This window comes from Scomber japonicus, chromosome 18 (assembly GCF_027409825.1).
Source record: "Scomber japonicus isolate fScoJap1 chromosome 18, fScoJap1.pri, whole genome shotgun sequence".
Lineage (NCBI taxonomy): Eukaryota > Metazoa > Chordata > Actinopteri > Scombriformes > Scombridae > Scomber > Scomber japonicus.
In genome coordinates this window covers 25,443,926-25,466,427 of record NC_070595.1, presented here as the reverse complement: position 1 = coordinate 25,466,427, position 22,502 = coordinate 25,443,926, and the positions used below count along the sequence as shown (strand labels likewise).

General features: G+C 39.8%; 2 protein-coding genes and 2 non-coding genes across 5 annotated transcripts in view; all 4 read right to left on the bottom strand.

The window, feature by feature from the left end:
- Positions 1-10,050, bottom strand: part of rpl3 (ribosomal protein L3) — a 291,434-nt gene extending 281,384 nt beyond the window's left edge. The window contains exons 1-9 of the mRNA XM_053338513.1: positions 10,006-10,050; positions 9,316-9,508; positions 8,877-9,045; positions 8,361-8,496; positions 7,974-8,160; positions 7,618-7,880; positions 7,072-7,167; positions 6,859-6,978; positions 6,346-6,470 (exon numbers count right to left, since the gene is read on the bottom strand). Coding sequence (XP_053194488.1) covers positions 6,426-6,470; positions 6,859-6,978; positions 7,072-7,167; positions 7,618-7,880; positions 7,974-8,160; positions 8,361-8,496; positions 8,877-9,045; positions 9,316-9,508; positions 10,006-10,008 — 1,212 coding nt within the window. The 5' untranslated portion in view covers positions 10,009-10,050 and the 3' untranslated portion in view covers positions 6,346-6,425. The remainder of the gene's footprint in view (positions 1-6,345; positions 6,471-6,858; positions 6,979-7,071; positions 7,168-7,617; positions 7,881-7,973; positions 8,161-8,360; positions 8,497-8,876; positions 9,046-9,315; positions 9,509-10,005) is intronic.
- LOC128379680 (small nucleolar RNA SNORA54) lies at positions 6,560-6,691 on the bottom strand. The gene has a single exon (XR_008323450.1). It is a non-coding gene; the product is annotated as a small nucleolar RNA SNORA54 (small nucleolar RNA).
- Positions 8,225-8,320, bottom strand: LOC128379685 (small nucleolar RNA U83B). The gene has a single exon (XR_008323455.1). It is a non-coding gene; the product is annotated as a small nucleolar RNA U83B (small nucleolar RNA).
- Positions 10,051-11,555: 1,505 nt separating the features above from the next.
- slc25a39 (solute carrier family 25 member 39) lies at positions 11,556-21,603 on the bottom strand. 2 transcript variants are annotated; one of them, XM_053338525.1, is made up of 12 exons: positions 21,401-21,603; positions 19,155-19,272; positions 19,005-19,064; positions 18,727-18,777; positions 17,279-17,388; positions 17,115-17,182; positions 16,887-17,011; positions 15,870-16,043; positions 15,146-15,255; positions 13,901-13,982; positions 13,356-13,436; positions 11,556-13,253 (listed from the first exon to the last, which is right to left on the bottom strand). In XM_053338525.1, the coding sequence occupies exons 2-12, from the start codon at positions 19,261-19,263 to the stop codon at positions 13,135-13,137; spliced, it is 1,089 nt and encodes a 362-aa protein (XP_053194500.1). In that variant the 5' UTR covers positions 19,264-19,272; positions 21,401-21,603; the 3' UTR covers positions 11,556-13,134. The 2 variants fall into 2 exon arrangements, with proteins under 2 accessions (XP_053194500.1, XP_053194501.1); XM_053338526.1 differs by lacking the exon at positions 18,727-18,777.
- Between the last annotated feature and the right edge of the window lie 899 nt (positions 21,604-22,502).

The window sequence follows — 22,502 nt, the reverse complement described above, 5'->3', positions numbered from 1 at the left end:
GTCTTTAGAAATGATGGCCGAAGCTACAAAAGTAAAAGCACGGTTGTAATAAATTGGAATGATCGTTTAAAGCGCTTTGTTTTTTAATGTGATCCAGCTCCCAAAATCATCTACATACATACTGTACCTCAGCTCTCTGGACCGTCTCTTCATCCAAAGTTCAGCTCTTCACACACTGAGACGATTCTGGCTTTAAGGCAGAAGTCTAAAAAATGAATGATTTCACAGATCATAAACAAAACAATAATTAAGGCCTCTATGATGTTCTTAACGTTGTCTTAACTTACTCCAAAACATGCAAATTGGAGTCGCTAAACATTCGCAAACAGGACACTGAAAGTCGCCAAAAAATCCTAAAAAAGAGTCATCCACCAATATAGCATAGTACTGCTATAACACAGACTCATGATTGACAGGTTTTTTTTTAAAAAGGATCAAAATTGATGCAGCAAAACTATTCCACACATTCTTCTTCCTTGTCAACACCACAGCCCCACACTTTTGTACTTTTCCACCAACTGACGCTTCCTCAAGTGGCATCACAAAAGGTAATTTATCAGATTTCACACAGCAGCTCCCTCTAGAGACACAAAACACTATATTCTACTTTTATCACGTATGCAGTATCACTCACCAGTAGAAAAACCTGTTGAGCTCACTATTTGTAATCATTCCTCCTGTTCATACTGACTATTAAAATGTGTTTTCAATGGAAGTAATGGAGGCCAACATCCACAGTACTCGTTTTCAACAAAAATGTATTTAACAGTTTATCTGAAGATAATATGAGGCTTCAGCAATCTGAGTTAGTCAAATGAAGTGAATATCTTCCACAGTTACAATCTTTTTAATGAAAAGTTCCCTCTTTGTTTGTCCCTGATGAGCTGTGGTGGAAATATAGAAACAAAGAGGGACTAAAAAGACTGTAATGTTGAAAGATATCTACTTGATTTGACTCATTTAAGTGGCTGGAGCCTCAAATTATCTTAAAAATACACTTTTAAATACATTTTTGCACAGAAAGAGCTGTGGTTGTTGTCTCAAATCACTTATAGTTCATTATGAATGGGTCTTCTAATGGTCAGTATGAACATAGGGAACAATTGCACCAATAAAAAAGACGTGCCAATGCTAATTTGGGAACCTATTCTTTAATTTTGATGTCTAATTGACTCTAGGGGCCTGAAATGTGCAGCTTGGTGTGCAAGAAGAAAATCCTGAAAAAAGTGTCCCTTCTCCATTATTTGACCCCCTGTTCTCTTTCTCCCTCCCTTCCTCTCGCCTCCTCTTGTTCCTGCTGTGGTGATCAAAGTGTCTCTGCAGTGCCATGTGATCTGAGAAGTGGGCGAGCAGCCTGGCTGGTGGTAGTTGTTGTTGGGGTGGGGTCACCGGAGGGGATGTTTGGAGTGAGGAAGATGAGGCCTGAGGAACACACTGTCCCCTCCTGGCTGTGAATATTAAGAGTCAACACACACTCTCACTCTCACTCTCACTCTCTCTCTCTCTCTCTCTCTCTCTCTCTCTCTGTGCCCGAGCCCAGCTTTGTGTCTCTGGCAGGCTACGAGGTTACATAACCTCACATCAAACCGACCGATGACCTTTCTCTGACTTTACTGGACAACGCTCTGGAATAGAGAAGAGAGCACCCATGGGAGCTGTGTGGGCGCGTCACCCGAAGCCTCTGAAAGCTGCCGCCAACTTTAAGTCACTGAGAGAGGAAAGAAGAGGAGAGGGAGAGAGAGAGGAGGAAGCTGGACGGTCACAGCAGCATCTGACAGTCATTCTCAGAGGATTACTGCTCCGGCAACAAAATGCAACCTGAAGTGTGTGTGCCGACTTTTGTACAGAGGAATGTTTATATTTTTTCCCTGTGTGTGCAAACATTGAATTTGCATGTGCAAGCCTCTGTGTGTGTGTGTGTGTGTGTGTGTGTGTGTGTGTGTGTGTGTGTTTGTTTGTGCTGACCAGAGAACAGTTGCTGACTGCGCTCACCCCGGGTTATTTTTGGGTCAAGCAGAGTTGAGCGGCGTGAGGAAAGCTATAAGTAAAATCAACCAGCTGAAAATGGAAAAAAGAAATAATAAAAATCATTGGAGCAAACATAGTGTGAAATGACACATCCACATCATCAACCTCACTGCAGCATGAAAGTTCATCATTTCCTGAATTTAAAAGAAAAACAGCAAATAAACAGACCAAAAGAGGGAGTCTAAAATCATCTGAAGCTTTTCAAATTCAGCTGTGAATAGAAGCAAAAAAAAAAAAAAGATAAAGAGGAGGAACCAAAGTAGGCTACAGCACACAAAGTGCTCTGGGATGCGTGAAGCAAATGGAGCGCTGTGCTCTGCCCTCTGGTGGTGTGATGGAGAATAGAGGGATAGAGAAAAAGAGAGAGAGAGAGGGAGAGAGAGAAGAGAGAGGGAGAGTTGGAGTCTGCCTCCCCATCAGCTCAGCTCAGCTCAGCTCAGCTCAGGGAACGCTGTGTCCACGAACGGGCCTGGAATACTGATGCCACAGTGCAGGGGTGCAGGAGCTGCAGTCTGGCAGGCCCGAGAGAAACGCTCAGGCCCTCAGATTCAACTGTCCTCCTCCACAGACGCAGCCTGGTCTGGGATCACATGTGTAAAGCTTTAAGTCACAAAGCTGCATGTGGAAATTCTTCACATTTAAAAAAGAAAAAAACAAAACAAATCCCTCCATACTTTCATCTCTTATTGCCTGGCTGACTGAAAATATGTCTTTTTTTTCATATGTGTGATGATTTCCACCTGTTTACATCATCAGTGTGTCGCTGGGCTTTTTGATGCAAGTTCTCAGCAGCAAAAAGAAGCGTGAAATACATTTTTTTAAAGGCAAAATTTTGTAAAAATGTTCCAACAACACACACCATAAAAGCTCTCCTCTCCAGCTCCAGCTCCTCCACCCTCCAGATAACTGTGGTGCATTTCATTACACCTTGTGATAATCAAAGACTTCACTACTGGGGCTCCAAATAGTCATTAATTTCATTACTGATTCGTAACTGAATCTGCTGATTAGATTTTCAACTAAGCGATGAATCATTTGGTCAATTAATGCTGAAAAATGTTTGTTTTGCTCTACCAACAGTCTCAAACCAAAAGATAGTCCATTTACATGCATCTTAAGTGAAGCATATCTGAGAAGCTGGGAGCGACAAATGTTTGGTATGTTTGCTGTCTAAATGATTTAAATGGTTATAATATATTAAAACAATTGCTGTGGATTCATTTTTTGTTGATTAACTCGTTTTTTCAGCAGCTAAATTCTTTACTTCAGCCCAGCAGACAGATAGTCAGTGTAGGAGCTGCAGTAGTCCAGCCTGTGGCCTCCGTCGTGTGTAATAATGGTCCTGTGTGTGTGGTCGTCCCCTCCGACAGTCTGTCCTCCTGTCAGACGCCACGCCACAGCACCACCCAGCCACTTCCCTCGCTCCGCAGGACGGCCCGGCGCTGACTCTGTGCCAGGACACACACAGACACACAGATGCACACACCTACTCTCGCAAGCAGTACAAGCAACTGCACACACACACACACACCCTCACACTCACACTCACACTCTCTCTCTCTCATACATAAATCAAAATGCTTGGCCCTCCTCTCTGCTGTCCCAGCATGCACCCTGGTTACCTGGCTGCTGTCCCACTAGCAACAGCTGCTACCTCAGGACTGGACCACTGCATGATAACACACACACACACCAACACACATGAATACAGTCATATAAAATACTTGTACATACATACATATATATACAGGCCTCTTTCATTAGTGTTAGTGGTGGAAAATACCTGATATGAAAAGAAACAAACTGTTTTAGTATTTGAGGTACTTCTACTTTACTTGAGAATTTCCCTTTGATGCTACTTTATATTTCCACTCCACTACATTTCAGAGGGACATACTGTACTTTCTACATCCACTACATTTATTTGACAGCTTTAGTTACTTTTCAGATGAATAATTGACACAATGGATAATATAACAAGCTAGTAAAATAAAACACATTGTTAAAAATGAGCCCAGCTTTACAAAAAGCAGTGTGTAGTCGGCTCACATTTCAGATGTCTATGAGTTGTTAACAGCTCCACCAAATACTGATTTTTCCCTCTAAACTTCTCACATGGTTTCATTTCAATAAATGTTCAAATGATCCAATATTTCAGCAAAAATCATCTCACCAGCCCTCACATTTATCTGCTGACCATTTGGAGGGGCCCCACCCCTAGGTTGGGAACCACTGGATAAACTAGCTAACTGTATATAAAGTAGTGTAAACTAGCTAACTGTATGTAAAGTAGTGTAAACTAGCTAACTGTATGTAAAGTAATGTAAACTAGCTAACTGTATATAAAGTAGTATAAACTAGCTAACTGTATATAAAGTAGTATAAACTAGCTAACTGTATATAAAGTAGTATAAACTAACTAACTGTATATAAAGTAGTATAAACTAGCTAACTGTATATAAAGTAGTATAAACTAGCTCCACCTCCAGCAGCTACAACAGTAACATGCCACTCTAACACTGAAGCTTCACTATTAATAATCTAATGATGTCATATATAATAATATATCACTACTTTTACTGTAATACTGTATACTACATCACTATAATACTGCAGTACTTTTACTGTAATACTGCATACTACATCACTCATAATACTGCAGTACTTTTACTGTAATACTGCATACTACATCACTATAATACTGCAGTACTTTTACTGTAATACTGCATACTACATCACTCATAATACTGCAGTACTTTTACTGTAATACTGCATACTACATCACTCATAATACTGCAGTACTTTTACTGTAATACTGCATACTACATCACTATAATACTGCAGTACTTTTACTGTAATACTGCATACTACATCACTATAATACTGCAGTACTTTTACTGTAATACTGCATACTACATCACTCATAATACTGCAGTACTTTTACTTTAGAGGATTTTACTGTGGTAGGATTTTTCATACAGAACTTTTTCTGTAATGGAGTTACAGTTTTTATAGTGTTGTATTTGTACTTTTACTGAAGTAAAGGGTCTGAGTACTCTTTCCTTGTGTCTCTGGCTCTGAGAAGAGCTCATTTGAGATGATGGAAGACTTCACTAATAGGGAGGAATGGTGCAGACAGGCCTATATGAAAAGTGCAGAGATGCTGTTTGAGCAGATGCACAGGGTCATAAAGAGAGCGCCTGCTGGGACACCTGACCTCACCTGAATGGGACTGAGGGAGCAATTAATGGCATAATTCTGGACTTTTATCTGCCACATTTAGCAGGGAAGGAGATGGAGTGTGGGGGGGGGGCATTATGTAAAGCTCGGCTCTGCGGGTGCTTTGAACTGCAGCCCTGCTCGTGCTGCAGCGGGGCAGGGGTCAGAGCCTCTGGAGGTTGTTATGTAACAGCGGAGCCATCTCCATGACTGTCCTCTGGCCACAGTGACACAAAGCTTCACCCCTTCTTCCACTGACGACCTCCTGCTGCTTCTACATGTACAGCAGGTCTTGGCTTATCCTAAGTGCCCTTTAAAAGCTTTTCTCCCCCTCCTCCTGCTCACTGAACTGCTTTGGTTGGAGAAAAATGACAATTCTTGAAATGCTGCTCAATAGAGAACAATTGTACTTCAACTCCCTGGACTGCAGGTTAATGGGGAGGGAAGGTGGGACTTTTAAATCTGTATAGAAGAATATCCACATTTCTGCAAAGTGTGCTAATATTATGCAGAGATGTCCCACAAAATGCCTCTCCGAGACATCTAAATGGCCCGTGGAGCCCTCTCAGGGTCTTCATCGTTACCTGCTGAAGTGGAGGTTTTTACTTTTTGGCAGTGATGAGTCAGAAATGGATGATGGTGGGGCTTAATTACTGTGCTGTGACTACTCAAGCTCCCGATGTCAGCGGGATACAAGCCTTAGAGCTCAAGGACATGTATAGCCAGTTAAAACATGCAGTGTTAGCTAACAGAGGGGGTCTCGCTGTCCCATCAGTTCTGCACAGGTGGCTGATGCTGCAAACATCAGGCCGATCACATTTAAACACAAGCGCCCACCAGACATTCGTCTTTGCAAACTCATTTCCTAAAGTGACTTCACTTTTATCACAAATCTGTTGCAGATGCCTTTCATAAAAAACCTACCAATTACCTGAGCTCAATTATTGATAAAGCCGTCATCTGCAACTTCAAAAAAGCTGACGAGTTGAGCTACAAGGTTAACACCCGCTGATCACAGATTTCCCCCAGCTGATTTAAAGACTAGCAATGAAGCCATCACCTCTAATAATAAAAACCTGAGACACATTCTTTGGTTTGTTTTTTTATTAAATAACTCTGCACAACAGTAATGATGGTGACAAACGATCCAGCAGAGACATCTCTTGTGGATAGGGACTTTAGGCAGTCTCCTCCTTGGTGATACGGTCCTTCTTGAGTGGTCCCTGTAGACAAAAATAAAAAAGGAGATAATCAGTTGTACATCAAATAGTTAGAATAGGCCATCGGCTCCATGTGTTGGCTCCGAGGGGGCCGGTGTTCCCAGAGAGTGAACAGGGAGTGAGCACAAAACGGTACCACTCCCCTGCCTCACTGGAGTTCACTATTGCACTGGAATGGAACCCAAGCTCATACTGAAGACTGAACCAGGTTACGAACAGTGCACAACAACAAAAAAAAAGTAGATATCTAGTAATATGCAATGTGTGTTATGAAGGGGATTTGTAATTTTACAGTAGTTAAAACTTGTCTTTCCCCGGTTAAAGGGAGGCTAAAAATGTACTCAAGTCTTCCACACAACCATAAGAAATCTAAAGCAGAGAGAAGTCGTACCATGAATGCCTTCTTTTCCTCCACGGTCTGGAAACGACCATGACCGAACTTGGAGGTGGTGTCGATGAACTTGAGGTCGATCTTCTCCAAGGCACGACGGCTGGTCTGAGTCAACAGAGACTGAAAAGCAAAAAGCAAAAAGTTCAGATACCAAGTTGAGCCATTGTTACATTAGGCTAGGTTTACACTGCAGAGCTGTGAATTATTCCTCACCTTGCGCAGAGTCAGCACCCTCTTCTTGGTACCGATCACGCAGCCCTTCACCATAACGAAGTCATTGGTCACCTCACCATAGTGGACGAAGCCACCCTTTAATAAAAAAAGAGAAATCGAGATTAGTCACTTCCTTCTTGTTCACCTCTACACAAGGAAAAACAACCCCTAGTATGAAAGTTTTTAAAAGTGTAAACTACATTATATCATTATGGTATAAGACTGCGCTCAGTGCTCGACATTCAGCAAGGGTTTAAACCCATTATGTCCGCCCGTCGAGAGAATCATCACAGGCAGAACAAACCATAAATCAAATAAGTCAAGTCTGTGTAATCTTCCCAGGTTATAAGTAATCATTAATTTGTAGGCTTATTATAGTTTATGTACATATTCTGAATATAAGGTTATCAGCCAGTATATTGATATTGGATTTTTTACTTCCTAATATCCACTTTGATGCTGTAACACTGTATATTTACCCCTTGAGAGACTTAAGGATTATTATACAGTCAATAACTTGACACAGGTTGCATGAATGTAACTCACCAGAGGGTTGATGCTCTTGTTGGACAGATCGTACTCGGTGGCAGCGTTGTTCTTCACCAGCTTTCCATCCTTGGTGTGGTAGCCCTGACCGATTTTGTAGATCTTCTTGTTGATCTCTGTGCGGTGATGGTAACCCTTCTGACCAGCACGAGCCACAGAGAAGGCCACACGGGCAGGATGCCAGGCACCGATACAGGCCACCTTGCGCAGACCACGATGGGTCTTACGGGGCAGCTTCTTTGTGTGCCAACGGCTGGTGACACCTAGAAAGACAAGACGCATGTGATCAGAGTCGAAAACGCTAACAAAGCAGACAAGGCAACATCTTAAGGTTATGTAATCGCAGATGCTCTTACCCTTGTATCCGTGACCCTTGGTGATACCGATGACATCGATCATCTCGTCCTGGGAGAAGACGGTGTTGATGGGAATGGCCTGCTCCAGCTTCTCACGGGCCCAGTCAACCTTGTCAGAGATGGAGCCTCCGTTCAGCTGCACCTCCATCAGGTGAGACTTCTTCTGCCTCAGGGGCAGCAGACGCATCTGCACAGAGAAAGAACAACGAGTCAGAATAGAGAACATATCCTTACGTCTAATGATTATAGTGGTGAAGTCTCAGAAGGAAGGCAGCATGGAAGGTATCCTCATGTGTGTCGGGCGCCATGCCTGACGCAAAAGATCCGTGGTCTCATCACTGACAAACTACTAGGAAAACTATCTTATAGAGGAAAATAAATACAAACCTGTGTGTGGGCGATGATGCGGACGACCTGGCAGTACTTCTTCATGGAGGCGAAGTCCTTCTCCAGCTGCTTCTTGCCTTCATCATCCTGCCATTTCTTGCAGTACTTGGTGAAGGCCTTCTTCTTGGACTTGTACCTGTGAGCGTGCGGCGCAGCCGGAGAAGACAGAACACGTTGTTTGCACAGGTCCTTCATAACCCCGAAGGGTCAGCGGAAGAACACAGTGCCTAGCTGCTCGCCCCTACCGCCATGTGGTGACATGAGGAGGGGCTGCATCAGCTAATAAAGTGTTTCGGCTCATGGCACAGTTTCTAAGCAGCACTTTCCACTGGCCAGAGGAGCCCGGAGCTCATCAGGGCACGAGGCACCTGAGCGGAGCTACCACAGAGGGTACCGTACTGTTAGACTCACTCAGTGAAAATTTGTTGTTTCATCTCCACTGGGCAACTAACATCTGCTTCATGTACTTTAATAAACTACTAATAAGTTTAATGTATCATTTCTGCAGCAACTCACCAGTTCTTGTAGAAGCGACGCTTGCACTCATCACTGACGTGCTCGGCGAAGATGGTCTTGAAGGAACGCAGACCACGAGGGGTGTTGACGTAGCCTACAACTCCGACCACAATCATGGGGGGTGTCTCCACAATGGTCACAGCCTCCACCACTTCCTTCTTGTTCACCTCTACAAGGAAAAAAGCAACCTTTGCATTAATAAAGATGTTTTAGACATCCAAAAAAAAAAAAGTGTAAACTACATTTTCTAAAATATGGTATAGACTGCGCTCAGTGCTCGACATTCAGCAAGGGTTAACCCATTATGTCCGCCCGTCGAGAGACTCATCACAGGCAGAAGAAACCATATGTTGCTTAATAAAGTCTGATATAGCTATAATCTTTCCAGCTTCTAAGCAATCATTCATTTGCAGATGGAAGCATATGCAAGTACACTCACTTGAGCCAGGTCGGTCGACCTCACGGACAATGTGTGTCATGCCGGCCTTGTAGCCCAGGAAGGCGGTCAGGTGGACGGGTTTGCTGGGGTCATCCCTGGGGAAGCTCTTGGCCTTACCGCGGTGACGTCGGCTCCTCTTGCGGGGCAAGAAGCCCAAAGATCCGTGGCGCGGAGCCGAAAACTTACGGTGGGACTGTGAAGAGAAGGGAAAACTTGTTAGCTGATAATCCATACAGAGTATTATACTATGTTTAATTTTACTTTATATTAGTTTAGTGGCTAAACTCAAGAGTAACAAGTCAACCATGCTGTTAGCTTTCTGAGCTACCATGCTTGTCAAACGACGCTCCTGCAAATTTAACCTCGGCTAACTTATTAACATTAATTAGCGGGAAAATAAGAAATATGTGTATTCAAGTAGATAACATACAGTGTCACTAAACCAGTCAATTACTGTTTAATTAGCTAGAAACAGCGGCCTACAAGCAGCCATTTTGGGCCAACATGGTTGCACAGACGCTTTAAGTAAGTTACGATTTAGAGTGAAATGCTACAAAATTATACGCAGTAAATATCCTACAACGTCTATAAAGGCTGCCTGACTGTTTAAAACAAGTTAACACAATCAGATGGTTTAGATAACAGATGGATTGCTGGCTTGAGAACCGGCAGTGAGGAGAGCACACTCACCATTTTGTCTCCAATCCGATTTCAAAGAGGCCTCACAGAGGGGTGAGCCGGCATTATATATACAAGCACATCTCGCGAGAGTATACGTGACTCCTCAGTTAAGTCCCGCCCCTGGTTCGTCACCATGGAGATGAGTTAAAGTAGAACGTGTTTGAATTCTTTCATAAATCAGTCATCCAATTTAAGACGAAATTTAAAGTGTCTATAACATATACATATATTTATTTTATTAGTACAACTTTGGTGTATTTTTAGTGATAAGTTTTTTAGTTTTTTGCCATTGGATAGTTACATGTGGCTGCTGTAAACCAAGCAGTAGGGTGGATTAGAGTAATGTGGGACACTTTTTGCCATTCTGACTTGTGTAGCATATTTAAATATGAATCCAATACATTATATCACACCCCAAGTATAAGAAGGTCCTTCATTCCCACTGCAGTCAGACTGTACAATGCAGCACTATAATTTATTTTTTATTTTTTATTTTTAATCTTAATCGTATTATTGTTGTATACATGTTTTTTTAATGGTGAATTTTCCCCATTGTGGGATCAATAAATGTGTCTTTATCTTTATTATGAAGTCATCAAGCTCTTTCCTTGTTAAATCAGAAGACAATTTTTAGATATTATACTATTAATAATAATAATATAAACACATATATTAGTGTTCCTTGTGCCAAATGGTTTAAAAATGTGTAGATTTTTAACACTAGTTTTTAGGCTTATGCATCATTTGATGCTCAAAATAAATCATAAACATAATTTAACAATTAAGAACATTATTTAATTCATGCCAGATTTATATCCTTAACATTGATTTTGTGTGAATCCTGTCACTGACCTTTAAGTGGACTTCACAAGGGGTACTTCATGTTTGTTCCTGCCCCCATTTATAACACACACAAAGTCACATGGTTTCTATTACATGACACCTACATTACATTCAACACCAATCATGTTCACTTGAATGTTGTAGAAAGGAATAAATGAGCTTAGGTGTCCCACATTAGTCAATGCCCCACATTACAGTACACCACCCTATCTATCTATCTATCTATCTATCTATCTATCTATCTATCTATCTATCTGTCTATCTATCTGCAATAACAATATCAAACTCAAGTATATTATCACTCAAAACCAATATTACTCTTGTACATAATGTTACTATTTCTATTATTACTATCATTTTCCTCTTCTTTTTACTACAATTGTTTTTATTGCTTTTGTAGTTACTTATTTATTGTCCTTGATTCTTTCTAATGACGCTCCTCCATTTTTAATATCCACTTTGCTGCTGCAATAACGTAAATTTCCCCCTTGTGGAACTAATAAAGGAATATCTTATCTATCTAAAAAGTACACGTAAATATATTAATTTGTCTTGACCTGGCATTTTGAAGTATTTCTGCTCTTTATACAGCCCAAATTAGCATTTACATTGTCTTTGTTCAGTTTACAACTAGGCTATATTAAAATAGAAACAAAATGCATTTCATTTGTATTTCCATTGTGTGCAAGTTTCTGGCCAAATAAACATGGACAATGTTTATTTTAATAATTTTATTAAAAGTACTTTTTGGCCATTTTGATGCTTCAGTAGTGAAACACAGTATATGCATTTCTCACTATCATCATTTTTATCCTATATTAAACATCTTAATCATAACTATTGTACATGTTTTGTTATTTTAAACAATTGACATTTACAGACTCCTAAATAAAATATAAATCACACTACATTTAAAAAAAGAAAAAAATCAAGCTGTCACATTGTTTTATTATCATTTGATTCATAAAAAACAAAGTACACAGTCTACCTTTTTAGGTTAAGGCGGTGATATTTTGTTTTATGATCCAGTGTTGTAACAAGTTGTAAAGAAAGTCTCCACTGCAGGCAAAGAAACACAGAAGTCATTTAACGTCACCATGCCACGCAGGGAAAATCTGGAAAGCCTTCTTTTTGTTTTTCCACTTTTTCTGCACCAGCATGCCTTGGCAAACCTTCAAGAACATTTGTGTGATATTTGTGAAGCTGGCCGCAGAGGTTTTCACAGATGTTGAACGTTGTTGCTCTTGCACTATAATCATAGCATAAACTGCTAAATTCATGCATAAACAGGCTCGCTTTCATTATGATTGAAGAATTATAATCTATATGCCTTTCTGTGTCAAATACTATGGCTTTCCTCCAGTCGTGAGAACAGAAAAAGAGGCGTACATTCAACAGACATAACAACCTTTTTTGTATATGATTTCATTTCGCAACTCTTATGTTGTCAATGTAAAGTGCTACCAATGGGTTTGAACTTATCCAGCATTAAAAAAAACACATTTGTCCGTCATCTACTTAGTAGATAAAAGTCAAAAATATTATGTTTCACTGCCGCAGGAATGCAGGGTAATGCTGTAAAGCTGATGTCTGGATTCTGTATTGAAATGAGTTGTACGCTCCATGCAGTTTGTCAGGCAATACAAACGATGGGAAGGAGAACTTTTTCTTTAAACTCGTACTAAATTACTGATGCAGAGTTTTTAGATTTTTCCCATTAAGCATTACTCGTTAAACCACAGTCCAGCAAAGATCAAGAGTCATGTCATTTTAACACATTGAGGAGGTCAGTGTCTTGATCATGAACGATTGTCTGTAGTGGGTTTTGAATGTAAAAGGACAATAATTGAATTGTCACAGGACTTATATCATGACGTGCGCTTAAGTTGTGATCCATGTCCTTGAAAATATTTGGTACAAGTCTTTTTCCTTTCCTTTAAGACACCTTTACAACATTTACTAATATAATCAGCACACACATACAGTCTGTGGTCCCGGATTCTCCCATCAGTGTCCACATCTGTTAGTCGAACTCTGTGTTGCGTTCAAGGTTCAAGGGTGCGTTTAAAGTCTTACCGCTGTAACATTTCAAACAGAGAACGGATTTGCAGGAAGCGGCATCCCAAAAATCAGAAATGTGCTTGAATCCTCTTCTTCACTTAAAAAGAAACTCCCCCCCAAAAAAGATCCTGTCCATCAAGATTCAGTTTAAGAAAAAGGCCTCGTCCCCAACTGTCCTGACAATAAAAGTCTTTTCTCCTACTGGGAAAACATCCAGCGACACACCCGCAGCCTTCAAGTTGTAAGTCGCTCTCGATCGAGGTTCATCTTCTGAAAGAAGGCCTTTCCAAACTCATATGTGCTTATCATAACGGCACAAGCAGGAGCCACTTTGATCACCCTGGGCATGAAACCTGTGGAAATACAAAAAGGTTTTTATTTCAGCTTTTTTTAATTTTTTTTTTTTTTTTTTAATATTTCTATATTTTTTTGTATTGATAGAAAAATATGTGTACCTGCAAAAAGGCCCCTGTAGCCCACTTCAGTCCTTATTTCTTTCATCATGTGCCATGTGGAAGTGGTTCTCTTTAAAGGATCTAGAAGAGATATTGTACATGAGTATATTCAGAACATACAGGAAACAAAACTGCCTGAATCATATGGTGCTTTTCCACTACACAGTTCCAGCACGACTCGACTCAAACACATAAACAACGGAGGACATGGAGGCGATGGTGTACTTGCTGCTGTATGTGGCTTTCTGTCACACACAAAGCAAGAGAAGATAAACCAATGGCTGTAACGCTGTTGTTGGTATTTAAAAATGCCGAGTTTGATTCTTGTGTGGGACGGCTCATGACCAATCAGCGGCCGGCAGTCTGTTGACGTCACATTTAGTATCGGCTCGGCTCGCTTGGAACCTCAGCAGAGCAGGTACTAAAAAAGTACCAGGTACCAGCTACTATCCCTAGTGGTATGTCAAAAAAACCAGAGTCGAGTCGAGTCGTGCTGGAACTGTGTAGTGGAAAAGCGCCATTAGAGAAAATGAGCACAAACTGACCTCCAAGAGTGTCCATCTCTCCCAGCTGGATCTGTCGACGGGTCTTCACCACGTCAAAAGGCAGAGTCAGGATGGCGGCAATCTGGATGGAGACCGAGACGGACGGAAACAGTCAAATTCTGGACGAGACTAGAGCCCAAGACTAGAGATATCGGTCTATATGTTGCTTACCAATTTGTACCAATATATTGTTATTTTTTAAATTTATGTAGGCAGCATTTTCTGTGTGTTTGATCCTTTTGATTAACTCTAGTTATATACTTATATTTACACAAGTTACACAAGAGGTTAGTTTTTTTTTTAATTCATAGTTGTATTAAATTCCCATTTCAGTGCACTCATGTCACTTTAAAGTTAAACAGTGAGGGATCATTACAAAAAAATATGTGTTTATGTACATATTCTAGATATATAAGATTATCAGCTATCGGGATCTGCTCCAAAAATTCATTATCAGTTGGGCCCTAGATGAGACACTCAAAAAAGATTAAATATTATCAGCACACGAAGGTTAACGATTCATATCAGGAGGGCCGTCGCTTAGTTGTTGCTCAAGAGACATTACAGCTGTGAATGTGGGTCAAACACTGGCCTGCTTCTATAATCTTTTTTTTTTTTTTACCATTTTTTATCATTGTTATTTCCTCTAGTGTGAATTTGGTCTCTTTTTTTTGTCTTTTTTTCTTTGTTTATGTTCCTTTTCTTTATGATATCACTTGTTCTGTCTTATTATCAGCTTGTCAATCAACTGTGAAGCACTTTGGACCACATTAACCTGTATGAAAGGTGCTATATTAATAAAGTTTGATTGTTTGATTGATTGATTGATGTATGACAATGTGCTCATTGTAAAAGAGCCACACCTTAAGTTCTCTGAAGTATTTATAAAACTGCAGATCACCTTAGTCAGTAAAATTAAAGAAAACATTCAGATTTCTCAATGCTGCATTTTATTTTAGGTTTACTTCCTTATTATTTATTGTTCTTTATTCTTTTTATTGATGATCTTTCTATTTATGCTATCCACATTGCTGCTGTAACACTATACATTTCCTTATAACTTTGAATTAAACTGATTAAATTAATTTTTCCCACATCTAAATCATAATTTTAGACTGACAGTCTTCGTGTATTATCATTTACTAATCCGCTTTAATCAAATATTAACACTTCAGTTAAGCAGTCATTGAAAAACAGGCTAAACATGAAGGACAGGTGTGTTCATACTATATGTTAAATACTCACAGCTCCAGAGACGGCTCCTGCTGTAAAGCTGATGGAGAAGTTGGCTTGAGGCATTCGGGCTTGTTCACATAGCTGAGCCTTCACCAGTTCATAGTTAAACCAGTACAGCGCTGCAAATACACACAAATAGTCATTTAAATGGCAAATGGGAAGCAACTGGTTGTTTTGCTTTACATCACAGTCACCTTAAACTTTTATCCAAATAAGCAAGAAGAAAAAATACTGTGTCATTTGAGGAAAATAATGAGAAAAAAAGGTTTCTATGTTTATTTACTTATTTAACTCCCCAAACATATTTGTTTTGGTAGCAAACACTGGAGAGGTAGCTGTAAACAGTTTCTAGTTTCACGGCACAACAAGTCACGTACATTTCTCAAATCACTTCTGCAAAATGAGCTGCTTCTGTGCAATCCATCAGTCTCAGTGGGTTTAAAACCAGCAACGTGATTTCTGCAAAACTAAAACTATGGCTCAAAATGCTACTTCCTGCAGAGCTTCAAGGACAGCAAAACCACAAAACAGAAGCTGTGGACTGGAGGTGGTTTTACGTTTGTTTGAGATTTTAAATCCAAACAGAGAAGTGAATTTTGTTGCAGGAGTGGTTTGGAGAGCATCTATTGAGGATAAGATTCATTTTTCAACCTCAGAAACTTGTTAATATTCAACCAAAGCTGCTTTCTGTCCAAGTCTACAGTTCACGTCTTGTCGTCTGTGCTGCTCTCACCAGAGAAGGGGACGTCTCTGAGGACGGTGGGTCCCCAGCCCCTCCACAGTGACAGGAGGCCGTCCTGGGCCACAGACGAGCGGATACACACCGCCAGCTCGCTGTATGACAGCCGACGCGACTGCATCTTTGTCCTCACCAGCTCCAGAGGGCTGATCACTGTCACAGCTCCCACTGCAACACACACACACACACACACACACACACACACACACACACACACACACACACACACACACACACACACACACACACACACACACACACACACACACACACACACACACACACACACACACACACACACACACACACACACACGGGTCAATGTTGTTTTTGTGTCCATGTGGTTTAGTCAAATTTAAAAAAGGGGTTAAAATAAACGTATGAATAATTTGCACACATCCTTTTTGTGTGGACCCAGCATCAAATTTCTGCTTTTAATCCATTTTGAGAGAATATATTAGAGGATTATAGCAAAAATGTCTAGGTGGTGTAACCATAAAAACTTTGTACCTAATGATTAAACTTGCTTAAAAACAAAAAAAAAAATTCTCAATAAAACACCATATCAGCTAGTTTGGCATGATGTTACATTATAACTTTTTATATTAAATAAAGCTAATGGAATACAATTGTTCTAAATATTCAATTAAATCTGGGGAATCATGTCAATCAGGAACCATTTACATTTTAAATGAAGTAATTATTTGTATAAATACACTGTAGGTAGATAAAATATTTAATATTTATAATTATTTTGTGGTTACACCATTTGACATTCTCAGGAGCATTCAGTCTTACTTTGGGTAAAAAATGGTGCAAATGTCATTTCAAATGATATAAAACCAACAAAAATACTAAATGTACATTTTAACAAACCTGACGCTGCTTTTAAAACTATTTTTTAAAGATATTTTTGACTTGCTCATCTTGCCAACCCTTAGTTGTCACTGACCCTTATACTGAGAGTAGAAGATTAACATACAACACTTAGGATGTGTCTTATGCACTTACATCTTGCAAGACCCCCAGCAACAAGGGGTACGTGGCTGCCCTGGAAACCCAGACCATATCTAAGGAAGTCCCGCAGCTGGTCGTAGCAGGTGAAGTAGATGACAGTGGCCGGTACCGCCATAACCCTAAATACACAGATACACAAGGAGAAGATCTTTAGACCACTTAGATCAGGGTCTTTATACGACTGTTTTAAACATTTTCTTGGCTGAGAGATTTGATATTCACAGTGTTGGTGGGAGCCCACTCCACAAAGACCTGAGCCCCTCATGACGACTGATTTTCACAAAAGCATCCTGTAGCACAAAAAATCAAACAAACAAACCAACTTCACATATTTCGAATCATTTCGTGGGTAAAAGATTGTTTCAGGCCGTGACGCTCGTACTCACCAGAGTCCCACTGAAGTGTGTCGGCGTTTTGTACCAACTGGTGCAGCTGGTGGCGTTCTGACAGACGTAGATGTGATCCATCAGCCCGTTACAATACAGGAAGCACTTCCCTGTGAGAGAGAGAACAATTAACTTACAGAAGAATTAAATTACAGAAACTGTAAGAATCTAAACACAACTTTTATCGTTAAACATGTAAATCAGGATTTCAGTGTTAATCAAATTAAATTAAAGGCAAAAAGAATTTTTCTTTTTAGGAATTTGCACTGATGTATCAAATTTATTGATGCCTATCCCGCTTCCCCATATTATTATTTTTTTAATTATATATATGTATTGTTTGTATTTTATGTGCAACCTGTAACTATAAAAAGGATTTTTTTTTGTTTTTAAAGAAGAAATTTTATGGAAATCACAATATGGCCCACAGCAATTTTCAAATCGTAGGAGGCGTCATATTTGTTAAAGGCAAAATGTGTCAAAATGATATTTTAAATTAAATTAATTAAATTGTGGTGCTGCAGAGACGTCCTGGCCTACATGTCATGTTCTACAGACTTCAGAGCGTTTTTGTACAGATCCTCATAAAAATCACACCATAATAATTTTAATATGTTTTTCAATGAAAATGAAAAAAATATATATAAAAATGAACATTTCATAATCATATCGCAATTTCATTCAATTAGATATTTTTTCAAAATGGATGAGCCTTACTTTTTAGACAGAAAACCAGCAGGTGCAATCAAGTCGACATAATAAATATATGTTGTGTTTTTTGAGGGGAACTGAATTAAATTAAGACTACAATGAGAATTAAGTCTTCATGTTTGTCTTAACTGAGGTGTACACTTGTTTCTCTTCTCCTCGTACAGTGAAGAGAAATGTGATTAATAATGCATGTAGTGGCAATGACCGCACAGCTACTCCCAAAGATAAGAACCAGGGCCGTCCTCGTCAGTGTTTACTCTGCCTGTTTATTTAGGGCTGAATATTGACAAAAACCTTTCAGGAAACTCTAAAAAAAGGTTTGTTTCACAACCGACTCCCACTACAGATTTTTTTAACCATGTGGAAATATCGCAACAAACCAAAACATGACGTGTACGAGCGTCTGGATCACGATTGAGGAAGAGTAAAATCTAAGTGGTGAAGGATGTTTTTAGTGTTTTTGGGGGTTTTCTGACGTAGTTGTTGTAGGCCAGGTACAAAACTGCAGCTGTATAACTTAAGACGTCATACACCAGGAAACATGTGACAAAGGGGCCAAGCAGTGAAACAAAAACATGCACATTCAAGCTGACAGAAATCACGTTGATCTATTAGCAAACAGGGGGCCGACTGTAACCGACCACGTGACCACACAAGAGGAAAGCATTGCTGTGATGGTGCATTTTCAAAACCACAGCCCACGTTTGGCATGCAGTGACGGCAGGTCAGATACTTACACTTGGACGGGCGGATGACACCACCCCACGAAGCAGATTCAGAGGCTAAAGCTACAAAACAAAAAGCAAAGGCAGGAAAGAAGAATAGAGAAAAAAACACAGAGACATAGCGCTTAAAACAACACAGATATGTTGGCAGCACATGACACAGCAAGGACAGGTGTTGTTGGTGTTAGAAAAGCATCCAGATATAATAACTGGCATCCACTAGCAGCTGTTAAAAGCAAAGACAAAATGTAATATAACACCATAGAAGAGGAGAAAGATCCTTGTTTTACCTTGGTGGAACGGCGTCTGCTGAGCCTGCAGCCTGATCTTCACAACGTCCAGCGGAGTGACTGTAAAACAAAGGATTTAATCCATTTTTTAAAAACTGATTATAATTAAGTGTTTGTGACAAATCTTAAAGACTATTTCTATCATCTCACCAAAAATAGATGTGAGGAGGGCTCCGGTGCCAGAGGCCAGCATCTGTTGCACTGGAGAGATCGCAGCCACGGCGCTGCTCACGGCACTGCTCACGGCCTGCTCCCCCATCCTGCCCACCTGTCGAACCGAGAGAGAGTGAGACAAAAAAAAACCCCAGCTCACAACGAGAACACAATGTACCGTCACTACACTACAGGACGTGTTTTCTGAGCCTGTCCAACACTGTAGAGTCCAGTCTTATTTGCCTCAGCCAGGTGTCTGTGTCTCCTTGTTATGTAACACAATTAAAGTGTTGATGTCTCTGCAGAATAAGAAACCTTACACCCAGTTTTTTAACTAAGAATGCTGATTGTGTAACGTCAGCTCCTGAAATGCCCCAAATTGTCATGGCAACACAAATTGGGCTATAATTGTTTTCCTTGAGAGACAAAAAAAAAAAGGGCTACCTTGTTATTGCTGTGTAATAAGGTCAGACTAGAGGTCCCTTCATTGATGTGTGCTGGTATAGCCTAGGTGGAGCTGCTATAATGGGGTCGTTGAGACATTACGATAGCTTATCTATGATGTGCACGTCTCCAATCTCACCACACAGCCTCCTCTCCTCCTGACCCACTCCTAACTGGGGTAGAAGCAGATTAATAAGCATTGAAAAATCAGCCAAAGACTCGTATTGTTTACGAAATGTGATGTACTAGCAGGAAAAGATGTGAAAGAACAGGTTTGAATGTGCTTAAAAGGAAAAGGAGCATTTTTTATTTGTTTCAGTCATTTCAGACATTCCTGTTTGTCTACCTGTGTGGCTGACATTTGTTTCCCTCTGGCTGCTCCTATTTCTGGACTTGATTACACTTAGACTGACAGTTATAGCCACTTGGCCCTCACTACCTTTGTCTGGCAAATAAGCTGCTTTGCCAAACCAGTGTTGTTCTGCTGCATGCAAAAACAAACAAATGTGCAGCCTTCAAATAGCAGTCAGATGCTGATATGAACAGAGACAGATGTTTTCTCATTCCTGCTCTTCTTCTTTTTTGGCTATTAAAAGATCCCCTTCAAATGTGCTTTTTAATGTGATAGAGCCAAAATCCAAAGTGTGCCCAGACAGTCATCTAGAGCAAAAATGCATTTAAAAGTTAATCTGAAGCTTATGCGAGGCTTCAGCAGTCTGAGTTAGTCATATCAAGTAGATATCTGCCACATTTACAGTCTTTTTTAGCAACAAATGCCCTCTTTATGTTTCCTCTGTTGAGCTGTGGTGGAAGTATAGTAACATAAAGAGGGACTTTGGCACTAATAAGACTTCAGAACAACTTTTAAATACTTATTTTTGCACAGAAGGATGACTTTGGGTTTTGTCCTCCATAACTTACATTACAAGTACATAATAAAGGGATCTTCTAATGGTCAGCATGAACAGGAGGAATGATTGCAGCATGTTTTAGTGTTGTTTTTCGCCAGATTTGAAAAAAATATGAACTCATCCTTTAATACCGAAAACTGAAACCTTCACCTAAGTTACACAAACATTGCAAGCATGTCAAGTCATACCTCATCCTGAAAATACTGCACCACAATTTCACTCATGTTAACAGCATGTAAATTAATGAAAGAGCAGAGAGTACACATTAACTACCTTCAAATTAAATTTGATTAATGTTTGAATGAACTGTCCAAATCAGAAACTCAAAAGGGATAAAAAGTTATCTTGTTGAACAGACAGTTTAGGACAGACTTTTAATAAATACCCTTACAAGTATATTATAAGCCACACTACAGTTGAGTGGAAAGTCATTAATTTAAAGAAGTGTAGGCATTATAACCATCATAATAATATATTCAAATTCACACAGGAGTACAGTGGAAAAAAGTAGCAGTGTAATGGTGAAAGTGAACTATAAACAATATCTACAATAAATAAGACAAAATAAGATAAAATGAATAAATAAGCTACTATATAACTTAAAGTAAAGTGTATTATTGTGTAAGTATTCTGCAGTATATAAATGTGCAATATGCAGAAGTTCCTGAGCTTATGTACATGTGTAGCTGTCACGTTGACAGTAGCAACAAATGTAGGGTTTTTTAGATTTAAAATACATTATACGACCTTTTAAATAAAGTTCAAAATGAGGCTTATGATATATAAACTCAGCTGTCACCTGCGTGGTTTAGCTGTGAGCTAGCTTTTTTTAGGTAACATGAACACGACATTCAAGCTGAGACAGCTAACCGAGCTAAAGCTACTCACCTCTACTTTAGCAGCGAGCGTCGTCGTTGTAAAATATATGTAATATTTCCTCCTTCGTCCATTTCAGTCGCAGCAACCTTATATACATGTATTAGCTAATGTTAAACGCTAACCCTCCACAATGCAGCAACCTCCTCTTCTGTTTCTCCATTGTGCATTACCCGTAAACATGTTTTTTGGACTGTGTGTGCTGCAGTTTATAAGTCGCAGAGGACGCGGCACACACGTTTAATAGATCTATAAAATATGTAATTAGTGTTGGTTTCATAAGTGAGTCTGGTGCGGATGTTGTGGAGATCTGCGGTGGAGCCTGAAGCACCGACCCGGCCCCCCCTCTGTCTGTGCAGGGGCTGCAGCAGCTCTACTGCCTCCTGCTGGATGTGGTGTTGTACTGCGCCGGGATTCTGCTGCCCCCTACTGGACATGGGGGTGAACTACTGTGCCGCAGCTCCAACCTGCAGCACACACAACTAACTGAACGGGTGTTAAACATACGGCCCGTGGGCCAGAACCGGCCCGCCAACCGGTCCAATCCGGGCCACTGGATAACTTTGCAAAGTAAAAATATTACAGAGAAATAATTTCCATTTTTCACCACAAATGTCTTTTACTCTGAAATATGATGACTTCCTGAAGTGGCCCAAAATGAACAAAAATGAAAATATTATGTTATATTTTTGTAAAGGTGCTACAACTTTTTTGGCTTTTTGTTAAATTAATAGTTAATAGTTTTAATAAGATTGTTATGTTATAAATAGTTTTATAAATTAAGAGGATTTCCAATTTTCAGTTTCAATAAATAGCTATAAGACATAAGATGTTTCATGTCTTAGGTAAAAGAGGACATGTTATTGTGTGATAGCAGTGGTTTTAAACCTTAATAAACACACTCTCTCTGCTCCCTGATCTCTGAATGATGTCAAGCAGTTTCTGTGCAAAATAAACTGAAAAAAAGATTTTTAAAAAAAGATGATATTGTTCATTAACTGCTCATTTTTCACAGTAAATAGATAATTTATTATAGTCAAGATATAACACATCTATATTATAGGTTATTGTGCAATGGCTTTACTGGTTTGGTGCACTTGAGATCAAATTTGGA